At 44.2% G+C, this 12,549-nt stretch overlaps 1 protein-coding gene across 1 annotated transcript in view; it reads left to right on the top strand.

The window, feature by feature from the left end:
- Positions 1–786: 786 nt before the first annotated feature.
- The window catches only part of e4f1 (E4F transcription factor 1), a gene marked incomplete at its 3' end in the record, with an annotated part of 28,162 nt that continues 16,399 nt past the window's right edge, over positions 787–12,549 (top strand). The window contains exons 1-7 of the mRNA XM_079520928.1: positions 787–971; positions 3,439–3,647; positions 4,151–4,241; positions 5,739–5,876; positions 7,301–7,524; positions 8,440–8,560; positions 11,087–11,239. Coding sequence (XP_079377054.1) covers positions 881–971; positions 3,439–3,647; positions 4,151–4,241; positions 5,739–5,876; positions 7,301–7,524; positions 8,440–8,560; positions 11,087–11,239 — 1,027 coding nt within the window. The 5' untranslated portion in view covers positions 787–880. The remainder of the gene's footprint in view (positions 972–3,438; positions 3,648–4,150; positions 4,242–5,738; positions 5,877–7,300; positions 7,525–8,439; positions 8,561–11,086; positions 11,240–12,549) is intronic.

Here is a 12,549-nt window from a genome sequence, read left to right as displayed (position 1 = left end):
TTAAATGGGGGTCCGTAGCCAAATGCATGTCAAACTTGGGGTGGGGTCCTTGAAATTAAACGGGTTGAGAATCACTGCTAGAGCCGTACAAATCTTCTCTTATGGGAGGGGGTCCCTGGCATTTTCAAATGGGGGTCCGCGGGCTAATTAGCGTTAATTTGGGGGTACTTGACATGAAAAAGTTTGGGAATCACTGTCCTAAATGATGGAGAGTTGGTAACCAAATGGAATGGACTCTTCTCACAGTTAACAGTCTTTGTATTGAGTTGACATGCTTGACATGTACTGTAATTCTAGCTGCTAATAAATATTTCAATCAAAATCAATCAAAATCTCTTAAATGAATATGCTCTCAAGAGTAAAATGATTGTTCAACGTCTGCGTTACTTTTTTTTTACAAGACGACTGCACAATTACAGAATGTATAGAAGAATTGTCAATGTCTGCCTCTCCTAATGGTATAACTCCAACGATCTATGTTTTTTAATTATAATTTCATTTATTTTAAATTGGACATTCTGCATAATGCCCCCCAAAAAATACAATCCTATTAAAAATTAACAATTGTTTATTTCATCGTGTTTATTTATTTATTCATTGTGACTTTTAATTTAAACATGTATTTTTTATTGATGCCACATCAAGTCCATTGGTTCCAAAAAAAATGAATGAAATTGATTCAACAGCGCCATCTGCTGGATAACTATAGCAACAACACCCCCTCTATGGTTCTTCTCGCTGTGAAGCCAGCCTGTGCTGGCTTTTTTGTTGTTGTTATGACGACCGGGTCGTAAATCCGCCATGTTTTCCTCCTCGCGCTCGAGACGTTGGAGGAGGTTGGTTCGTGTCGTTGCGACAGAGACGGAGAACTCCAAACGACATGAATGTAGAAGAAAATAATCATACGGCAGAAGCGGAGCACGGCAGCAGCATCACCATCAGCAACATCCACACGACCATAGGAGACGAAGGTTTCTTTCTTTTTAGCCCCAATGGTCGTTCAATGTTTCACTGTTTGGTTTTTGTGGTGGAAGTTTTGCTGCGTTTTCTTTTCGGGGCCTAAAAAACCCTAACGTCCCCCTCCTCCCTCCATCATGTGTGTGTGTGTGTGTGTGTGTGTGTGTGTGTGTGTGTTGGCTGACGACGTTGTTATTAGCCCCGCTGGCTAACAGTTAGCAACTGTAGTTTTAGTGACTTTTAATTTGCAGCCTAATTTGTAGTCATTTTTATTATAGCAGGTTTTCTCAAAACCTTTTCATGTCAAGGGGCCTCAAATAGACACTTATTTAGGAAAAGATATGGCACCCAGGGACCCCCATAAGGGAAGGTTCTTTTTAAGGCTCTAGCAGTGATTCTCAACCATTTGCATGTCAATTAGGACCCCCAGTTTGACATGCATTAGGCCCACGGACCCCCATTTAATGGCATTTCTATTTCTCGGGGCCCCCAATTCATATAGTGAAGTCACTGTTAACTTAACTCGGAGTGTACAAATGGAACAAAAGTTTGGTTCCATTTGTACACTTCCCAAAACAAACTGGTCAGGCTCCTACTTGGCCTCGCCCCCCGAACCCACCTCACCCCTGCCCACTTCGACAGGCTGGAATGGCTTAGGGTCGACGACAGAGTACAGCATCTTGCAATGGGTCTGGTCCACAAGATTCGATACACCACCAAGATACCCATGTACCTGTCTAGATACTTCCTTAATGTTAACGAAGTCCACACCCACAACACCAGAGGGAGTGCAACGAACCATGTACAACCCAGATTCGGCACAAACAAGGGACTAAATTATTTTCGCTCCTATGCCACCAAAATGTGGAACGCCCTACCAACAGTCATTAAGACATGCAAATCCCTTGACTCCTTCAAAACCGCTCTCAAAGGGCACCTACGGATGGCTGCAATTCGAAACTGCCCCCCCCCCCCCTGTTCTGTTCTTTGTCTATATAGAAGTGTCTATTTGTACGTCTCTAAATGTTTTGATGAATTGAACATGGTGGACCCTCTTGTAAACAAGTGCAATGCTTAATTGGGTCGTCCACTCACAGTTAACAGCCTTTGTATTGAGTTTGTGCTTGAAATGTACTGTAATTCTGCAAACTGTTAATAAATATTTCAATCAATCAATACACTCTTGAGTTGCAGACTCATAAGAGTACATTTGGTTCCATTCGTACACTCTTGAGTCTGCGTTACAGACCATCCATTCTGTTCAAGGGTCCATTTGGTTCCTAACTATCTCTAATTTAGCTAGGGACCCCCTATAACTCCCTCATGTACCCCTAGGGGTCCACTTTGAGAACCAATGCTTTATAGTTCCAGCTCAAAGGGTTCCAGCTCGAACGTGTGTGTGTGTGTGTCTGTCTGTCTGTGCACAGAATGTCCGTGATGTCATGTTGTTGACATCATCAGACGTCGTCATGATTGTGAAAGGCACCGCTCACTTCACACAAGTGTGATTTTTTCCTAAATCAATCTTTTGAAAATGGCAGATCTGCAAGCTCACAAAGTTCACAACGCTTTGCTTTGTGATGTCGTGGTGGTCAGCGTATCACCTAAAAAAACCTGGAGTATGAATTCAATAGGCCTTTCCACCAGGTCTGTGACTCAGGACGTCATGTTGTAGTTCGGTGGTCACCTCGCCACCGAAAATCCAGACTATGAATAACGCTTAAAATAATAAAAGTGTCCCATTTAACGGTAATACAAAATGTACCTATCATTTTTATAATGGCCGATTTACTTTTCGTGCCAATCGAGGCACTTGCCCGATTGGCACGTGCCTCTGAGACCTTTAGTGTCAATGTCAATGTTATTTAACCCATTTTGGGCGGGAACCCCTTTTGGTGTTTTAAGCATTATGTTATACTTTAGCTATTGAAAAATAGCAGATCTACAAGCTCATAGCACGGCACCGAGTGCCGCGCTACGAGCTTGTAGGTCTGCTATTTTTGAAAAATCGTGAACATGTAGTGCAAATCTTCGAATATTATATTCTTTCAGAGCGAACGTTTTTAACTCAAGTCTTTGCTTCTGGGGGGTGCCTGGGTTGGAACAACATGTTTTCAGATGGGGCTCGGCGGCCAAATACCTGATAATTCCGGTGCTCCTTGACATGAAATGACTGAGAATGACTGACATTATAGAAACGTAGGGTTTTTCAGAAAACTGTCATAATTTAGAAGACATTTGTAGAATCGACCTCAGGTCTAAAATGGGTTAACGAACATTGTCGTTGTTTTCCAGATGAGGACGTGCATAAGTGCTAATTATGTTATTTAACGAACGTTGTCCGTTGTGTTTTCCAGATGAGGACGTGCATAAGTGCTAATTATGTTATTTAACGAACGTTGTTCGTTGTGTTTTCCAGATGAGGACGTGCATAAGTGCTAATTATGTTATTTAACGAACGCTGTTCGTTGTGTTTTCCAGATGAGGACGTGCATAAGTGCGGCCGCTGCCAGGCGGAGTTCTTCACCCTGGACAGCTTCATCCAGCACAAGCTGGGCTGCACCAGCAGCAGACCACCCAGACCAGTGGTGGCCAGTGGGGGGCCCGGGGGCCCTGGGCCATCGCAGGGGGCCACCGAACCACACGATGCCACCCTCGCCGCCGTCCAGGAGGACCATCATGGCACCCAGGTAAACATATTCTTTTGAGAAAGAAGTCCAAGGGGAAGAAGCACGCCACGCACACATCTCAAAAACATTCTCCACAGTCGCTGAACAAAAAGATGCGTACAATGAAAAAGGACAAAGAACATAATCAAACGTATTCTTTGAGACGCACGCACGCATGCACACGGAAATCAAACACACAAAGGTTTTGCCACTGTCTTGTTGTAGTAGCTGAAAAACAACACAAGTATCAGCATTGAGTTTGTGAGTACTGTTTAATCTGAGCTGGAGGGACTGTTGCTGAACAAAGACTCTAGCAAAAGAGTACTATGAGAATATAAAGCAATTTAAAGGGATACGTCACCCCCAAAATGACCTTTATAGTATATTTAGTTTTTGTCACATTCCTAAGCCAATGATCTGATGTTCAGCAGTGGTTCCACTCTGGAGACACAGTCTCCTTTGGGATATGGGGTCCAGCATCCAACGGTGTGAGTGACCTGCCAATGTTTGCACCTTTTTAACAGACTTCTGCGGCCGATGGAAACTCTGCCTCCTCCGTGAAGAAAGAGGAGGCGGCGTCGCAGCCGGGCGAGTCAAAGAAACCTGCCACTAACGGTGAGTCTACTTCATTCCTGTATGCGACGCGTCCTGAGGGTCTTCTACCCCCCAGCCATTGTAAAATACCCGGTAAGCTGGGGCCTCGAGTGGCTTATTGCTTTTCTAAAACGGTTACAAACATATAGCAATATTAACCTAATAAAACTATTGAATTCACAAAAGTAGCTACGCTTTGCGCCACCAGAGCGAGCCACATCACTTCCTTGTTGTGCTCCGCAAGTAGGCTATGTGACGGGAGAATAGCGCTTGATGTCTTTAGTCTTTACGGGGCTGCCTGGAGCCACACATTCACAGTCATATGAGCCGGGCGGTGCTTAGACGCCCGCACGGCATGATGGGTTTGTAAGGCAATCAAGCGCTCCCCTTCCCCAGTACAGCTACAGAGATGCGGAATCAGCTGCGAATGATAACGAAGTGATTGAAGGTGTGGGTTATCGGTGAAATTTACACCGGTCACGTGATGGTAACCAGCCAATCAGAATCAAGTATTGGGACTAACCATTTTAGAATTGAATTTGAAAACTTGTTTAAACGGGACATTCCCCATAATGAGTACTACTTTTTGGTACTTTTAGTACATTTTGATACCAATAGAATACCTTTGTACTTTTACTCAAGTACATTTTGAATGCCAGACTTTTTACTTACTTTAACACCCTCCGCGCCATTGCCGACGATTAAAGTCAATTGAAGCCTAATTTTGATACTGACGCTTAACGCCATTGCCGACGGCCTTCGGCAATTGAGCTTTTATAGCGCGTTCGATTGCTCGAGCCAAAATGCTACTCACGTTAGCCGGTTAGCTAGCTGTGTTGTTAGCATAGCACTGGATCGCCGATCTTAGATCGTCGTCGCCATAAGAATCCATTCCATCCATTTCTTTCAATCGCCTGTATCTCCTATTCCTTGTCCCAGATGGCATTTTTGGTCAAAACAGCGTTTCTTTGACGGCACAGAGCTGACGATCTAGAGCTCTCCGGAGCTCCGGCCTGGATTCACATTGTAAACAAGGCCCGCCCAGCTGTGTGAAAACTCCTAACTTAGGACTACTGTTTGTGGAGCGGAAATGGTGGCTTTTCAAAATAAGAGCTCAAATTAAAAAAATTAGATCCTACTTTTTCAATAAATGCTAGCGGCCTAAGTGTTAACCCATTTAGACCTGAGGACGCATCTGTGTCATATTATAGCTTTTAACCCATTTTGAGCGGGAACCCCTTTTGGTGTTTTAACTAAGCATTATGTTATACTTTAGCTATTGAAAAATAGCAGATCTACAAGCTCATAGCGCGCCACCGAGTGGCGCGCTATGAACTTGTAGGTCTGCTATTTTTGGAAAATCGTAAAAATGCGGCACAAATCTTTGAATATATATTCTTTCAGAGCAAACGTTTTTTTTATTTCGACGTCAGGCCTGAATGGGTTAACAGAGTACTTCTTCCTCCACTGGTAAGGGAGGTCATTGATGTGTCATGATGTCGTGCTGTCGTCCCTCAGACGTGGCTGCTGGGGACGTGCTGGGGCTGGGCCGAGGGTGCAGGAAGAGAGCAGCCAAGGTGGTGAAGGTTGTCCCCTCGTCGCAGGGGAAGCAAGAGGCCTCCGACCAACCCACGGAGACGGGCCCGCTTCATTCCAGTAAGTGAAACCATTTCCCCAAAAGCCAGTGGTCGTACAAATCCCCCACCCCCGTCATGGCTGCGATGATAGATCTGGAGACATGTCTGTGTAAGGGAAATGTTCGTCGACTACCTTTTTTTCACTGAGGAAAACTAAATGGAAACTAAATGAAAACTAAGCTATGGTGACTGAAAACTAAGACTAAATATACTATAGACAATTTCGTCAACAAATAAAAACTAGACTTAAAATGTTAGGAAGGGACTAGTGGACAAGAGATCCAGTAAAGTCATTTTACACTTGGTTGCATGCTGAAAATAGTTTTGCGTAAAAGTGTAAAATCGGTCATTATGACGGCATCAAGGCCTGCCCCAATACATTGTATCAACTGTAGATTTAGTCGACTAAAATCGTATGACATTTTGGTCGACTTAAACTAGACATTCCAGGTGACTAAAATGTGACTAAAACTAAACGAAAGCTATTCAAGAGACTTGTATGACTAAAATCAAAATGTGCCGCCAAAAACAACACATGATAACGTATTCCGTCCAGTACGGCTTGACGACTCTTAGAAGGGGCTGACTCGTCGATGCGCAAAGGCCAGGGGGTGTGGCTGGTCGTTGTGCCAACTTGTCAAGTGAATTTCCCTTTGTACCGTATAGTATCCCCATTGTCCTCCTAATAGGTGACAATCCGGCGTCTAGTAGGTGCACGTATGGCCGAAAACAGCCCATCTGCAAGCTTACAACGCGTCCCAACGTAGTGCGTTATAAGCCTGTAGATCAGCTACTTTCAGCGAAGAGATTTGGGGCTCCATTTTCGCCACCGCTAAACCCCTTATCCCTAAACTTCTTTGCCTTTTTTCTTTTTTACTATTTTGCAAAACATTTTTTAAAGTTAAAATGGCCAGTCTACAAGCTCACAACGTATCAATGTAGATTGGCTAGTGTTTTTCAAAATAGTAAAAAAAAAAGAAAGGCAAAGAAGTTTAGGGATAAGGGGTTTAGCGGTGACGAAAATGGAGCCCTTGGTGTAGAGGGAAAAAGGGTAGGGGGACCATGTTAACCCATTTTGACCTGAGATCAGATTCTAAAAATGTCTTCTACATCCTGACAGTTTTCTGAAAAAGCTATGTTTCTATGTCAGTCGTTCGATTTTTCAAAAATAGCAGACCTACAAGCTCGTAGCGCGTCACTCAGTGGCGCGTTATGAGCTTGTAGATCTGCTATTTTTCAATAGCTAAAGCATAACATAATGCTAACACCAAAAGGGGTTCCCGCCCAAAATGGGTTAAGAACCCCACTCAACAAAGTACAAATTGATTAAGTTAAAAAGCTGTTGTTACAAGTAAAAGTTGAATAACAGACTTGTAACAGGAGTATTTCTACATTGCCATATTGATAGGTCATTGAAGTATGATGTCATGCTGTCTTCCTCAGACGAGGCTGGGGTCGTGCCGGGTCAGGCCCGAGGGGGCAGGAAGAGAGCAGCCTCGGGGGCGAGGGTCCCGGTGGTCTCACCACCTCTAGAGGAGGAGGAGGAGGAGGAGGAGGAGGAGGAGGAGGAACCCGCAGAGACACCCGCTGGCCTGCCCAAAGACACCGCCTACCAAATCAAAGATGGACGCTACATGTGCCAATTGTGCAAAAAGACTTTCAAAACTGTGAGTTTTCAACATGGTGTTTTTTTCCCGGAGTGGTTTTCTCAAGGTGGCCCTTGAGGGGGGTTCCAAAATGGAACGCTGAGAAAGTACGGGTCCATTTGGTTCCACTTGTACACTCTCAGAGAGTTATGGGGGTCCTTGAACTTAATACGTTTGAGAACCATTGTTGTTTGGGATGTTTATGTTGTTTGATTGATTGATTGAAATATTTATTAACAGTTTGCAGAAGTACAGTACATTTCAAGCACAAACTCAATACAAAGGCTGTGAGTGGATGACCCAATTAAGCATTACACTTGTTTACAAGAGGGTCCACCATGTTCAATTCATCAAAACATTTAGACGTACAAATAGACACTTCTATATAGTCAAAGAACAGAACAGGAATTCATCATAAAGGAGGTAAAAAGGGAAAAGAAACATATACAGTTAGGGGAAAAAGGGGAGGGGGGCGGTGGGGGGGGATTCAGATTTTACGGGGGCCAGTTTTGAATTGCAGCCGTCCGTAGGTGCCCTTTGAGAGCGGTTTTGAAGGAGTCAAGGGATTCGCATGACTTAATGACATGTGAATGTCATTAAGCTTGTTGTCAGAAAACATTTGTTGACTTTTGGTCTGTGCATGTCCAATGTCCATCACACATAACGGTTATGTACTTAACATGATTAGCCTTGCAAGGGAACCCAAAAACAAAGTCTTGAAATGTAATGTGTTTTAATTGTTTTATTAGTTTGTTTAAGTTTAATATGGAGAGGACTCTGAATAAGTGTTCCGGCTTCCTTCCATTCCTAGAAAAATCCTTCCATTCCTGCACTGTAACTAATGTCTGTTCTTCATCTAATATGTACTTAAGTATTCTCTATATAACGTGCACTAAACGAAACGTTTTAACAAGTACTAATTGTCTCTCCTCGCAGACGAACATCCTGAGAACCCACATGCACACCCACAGTGAACAGAAGAAGTACTCCTGTGAGCTGTGTAAGACCTCCTTCCGGACCAAAGGCTCCCTGATTCGACACAGCCGTCGTCACACAGGTACGGTATTTGTTCCACGGACCCCCCGTCTGAAAATGCTATGTCCCACGGACTAGGGCATTAAGCAACTAGTCGACTAGACTAGTTGATAAGAAAACAAAAAAAAGTTATTATTATTTTTTCCCCCGATTTTCTAGGCCTCAAGATCAGGTAGATTATAGTTATAGTCACCAATGTACACAGTTTTTAAATTAAACATATATATATATATATATATTTTTTACATAATAGGTAGTTAAACAACTAGTCGACTAGTAAACTAGGCAACTAGTCAACTTCTAAAAAATGCTAGAAGTGAATGCCCTACTAGGGACCCCCCTGGGACATAGCATTTAAACATTGGGTGTATAATTGCAGATACCGATGTCGTAAAAAAGAGTCAAATAATGGCCGATACGTCTGCCTTAATTTAAGCCTCACGTCAAAAAAAAAAAAATCTTCTAAATCCTGACAGTTTTCTGAAAAACCTTATGTTTCTGTATCAGTAGTGGTGCTCGATATTTCATGTCAAGGACCCCAAAAAATGATATGTAATATGTCTCCGCCCCCCCATCTGAAAATATGTTGTTCCAAAGACCTCCCCAGAAGCAAAGATTTGAGTTAAAATGTTCACTCTGTATATTCAAAGATTTGAGGCACATTTTCACGATTTTTCAAAAATAGCAGACCTACAAGTTCATAGTGCGGCACTCGGTGCCGCACTATGAGCTTGTAGATCTGCTATTTTTCAATAGCTAAAGTATAACATAATGCTTAAAACACCAAAAGGGGTTCCCGCCCCAAAATGGGTTAAAGGGACACTTCACCCTTTTTGCAAAAAAATATATGTTAATGACGTTTAGGAGCTTTAGAACACTTTCCTGGGGGTTTTTGTGTGTATAATATGTGGTTTTAGATATTTTAGATTGTAGAAGTGAGCCCAGTGTCTCTGATGTCATGGACACTGTGCTCACTTACTTCCTGGACTACATGTTGTCTCAGTAAAACAGCCCTCCCCCTATCCACAAGGAGCAGTGCACCAAAGTATTATGGGAATTGTAGTCCAGGAAGTAAGTGAGTCCAGTGTCCATGACATCAGAGACACTGGGCTCACTGCTAAAATCTAAAATATCTAAAACCACATATTACACACATTAAGACCACCAGGAAAGTGTTCTAAAGCTTCTAAACGTCATTAACATATATTTTTTGGCAAAAAGGGTGAAGTGTCCCTTTAAGGGCCCTTTCAAACATGAAGCGATATAACGCGGTGCGACAATGCAAGCGTATTTACGTGAGCGCGGTCCCCGTGAATTTGTTGCGCGCGTGCTCGTTACGTGCACACGCCGCCCGCGACTCACCACCAGACCTGGATTCGGTTTAGCTTCTCTTTTTTTTTAAGCATGCGTTGTCGCGCCCCCTCTTGAGACGACTTGTAGCAGACCTCTCGTTGATCCAGGCAACAACGTGTGCGTTCCTCGCTTCGCGTTTGAAAAAGCCCTTTACTGATATTTGGGTGGGGCTCTAGTAACCAGTGTTGTTTTCGTCGACTAAAACTAAGACGAGAAATGTTCGTCGTCTTCCTTTTTACCACTGATGAAAACTAAATGGGAACTAGATGAAAACTAAGCTATGACGACTAAGACTAAATATACTGACAATTTCGTCGACAAATAAAAACTAGACTAAAATGTTAGGAAGGGACTAGTGGACAAGAGATCCAGTATAAGTCATTTTACAATTAGTTGTGTGTGTGTGTGTGTGTGTGTGTGTGTGTGTGTGTGTGTGTGTGTGTGTGTGTGTGTGTGTGTGTGTGTGTGTGTGTGTGTGTGTGTGTGTGTGTGTGTGTGTGTGTGTGTGTGTGTGTGTGTGTGTGTGTGTGTGTGTGTGTGTGTGTGTGTGTGTGTGTGTGTGTGTGTGTGTGTGTGTGTGTGTGTGTGTGTGTGTGTCCTCCCCCCCTCTTCCTAATAAAATATAATTTATAATTTTCTAAAGAGATCATTTATTTATAGATCATTGTCACTTTGGAATAACCTGCCTCGAAACCTCTGTTGCATTTACAGTAAATTAACGTTTAAAAAGCATCTAAAATTCCATTTGATACAGTGAAGTGTTGTGTGTTGTTTCTTTTCTTGTTTTTTTTTTCCCGCTCTCACTTGTAATCTTAGCAATTCGAACTAATGTGAGTTGAATACTGACTTTTTTAACAAATGTGTATTTGTAATTGTATGTGTACTGGAATGTTTATTCTTATATGTGGACCCCAGGAAGACTAGCTGGTTGCTATGGCACCAGCTAATGGGGATCCTTAAACACTTTGAGAGCCCATGCAAAACTGCCCAAAAATCACTTTCACCTAGAAAATCCATTCGCATTTTTTATAATTCAGCTGACTGTGGAGACACATGCTGGAACTTTTTACTTTGAAATGTTTTATAGTTTCTGAGTTATTTCATTTAAACGCCCAATGCATTCTCAATGGCGAAAACACAAACTTTGGCACCACGTATAAAAATAAAAAAAAATCGAATCAAATCCTCTCCACAGATGAGCGACCGTACCGCTGCACCCTGTGTGGCCTCTCCTTCAGGGAGTCGGGAGCTCTGACCAGACACCTGAAGTCCATCACGCCCTGCACGGAGAAGATCCGCTTCAACCAGTACAAGGAGATCCTGGTCAGCAGGGACGGGCTGCAGAAAGGTCAGCCATGTTGGGTTTTAACTACATTTAGACCTGAGGACGATTCTACAAAATGTCTTCTAAATTCAGTTTTCAGAAAAACCTATGTATCTATGTCAGCAGTGTTCAACCTTTTTCCATGTCAAGGACCCCCAGAATTATCTGTATTTGGCCGCCGACCCCCATCTCAAAATATGTTGTTCCAGGGACCCCCCAGAAACAAAGATTTGAGTTAAAAATGTTCGCTCTGAAAGAATCCACCAGAACAACCTCCTGGACTCCAACCAGTCTGGGTTCAAAGTGGGTCACTCGACAGAGACTGCCCTGCTGGCAGTGACGGAGTCGCTCCATGCCGCTAGAGCGAACTCTCTCTCCTCCGTCCTGATACTCCTGGACCTGTCTGCAGCGTTCGACACGGTGAACCATCAGATCCTCCTCTCCACCCTCGAGGGGATGGGTGTCTCAGGCTCTGCACTCTCCCTGTTTGCATCCTACCTGACGGGTCGCTCCTACCAGGTGATGCTGAGAGGGTCTGTGTCAGAACCACACAGGCTCACAACTGGGGTTCCCCAAGGCTCGGTTCTGGGTCCTCTTCTTTTCTCTCTCTACACTACATCTCTGGGTGCTGTCATCCACTCCCATGGCTTTTCCTACCACTGCTATGCCGATGACACCCAGCTGATCCTCTCTTTCCCCCCCTCTGATACCCAAGTGGAGGCACGCATTGCTGCTTGTCTGGCTGACATCTCGGCGTGGATGTCGACAAACCACCTGAAGCTCAACCTGGACAAGACCGAGCTGATGTTCCTCCCGGGGAAGGGCTGTCCGCACCGAGACATGGCCATCACCATTGATAATGCTGTGGTGACCTCAACTCGGACTGCGAAAAATCTGGGTGTGACCCTGGACGATCAACTGACGTTCTCGGCAAACATCGCATCAGTGACAAGGTCCTGCAGATTCCTCCTCTACAACATCAGGAGGATTCGCCCCTTCCTCACGGAGAAGGCAGCCCAGGTGCTCATCCAGGCTCTCGTCATCTCCCGCCTGGACTACTGCAACTCCCTCCTTGCTGGTGCTCCGGCATCTGCCATCAGACCTCTGGAGCTTGTTCAGAAAGCTGCGGCTCGTCTGGTGTTCAACCGCCCCAAGTTCTCCCACACAACCATCCTTCTCCGTTCTCTACACTGGCTCCCCGTAGCGGCTCGCATCCAGTTCAAAACCCTGGTGTTAGCCTATAGGGCAGTGAAAGGAACAGCTCCTTCCTACCTCCGGGCTATGGTCGATGCCTACACCCCTGCCCGACCACTTCGGTCTGCCACCTCGGGGCG

Source organism: Electrona antarctica (genome assembly GCF_951216825.1).
Source record: "Electrona antarctica genome assembly, chromosome: 14".
NCBI classification, from domain to species: domain Eukaryota; kingdom Metazoa; phylum Chordata; class Actinopteri; order Myctophiformes; family Myctophidae; genus Electrona; species Electrona antarctica.
This window is presented reverse-complemented; position numbering and strand designations above follow the sequence as displayed.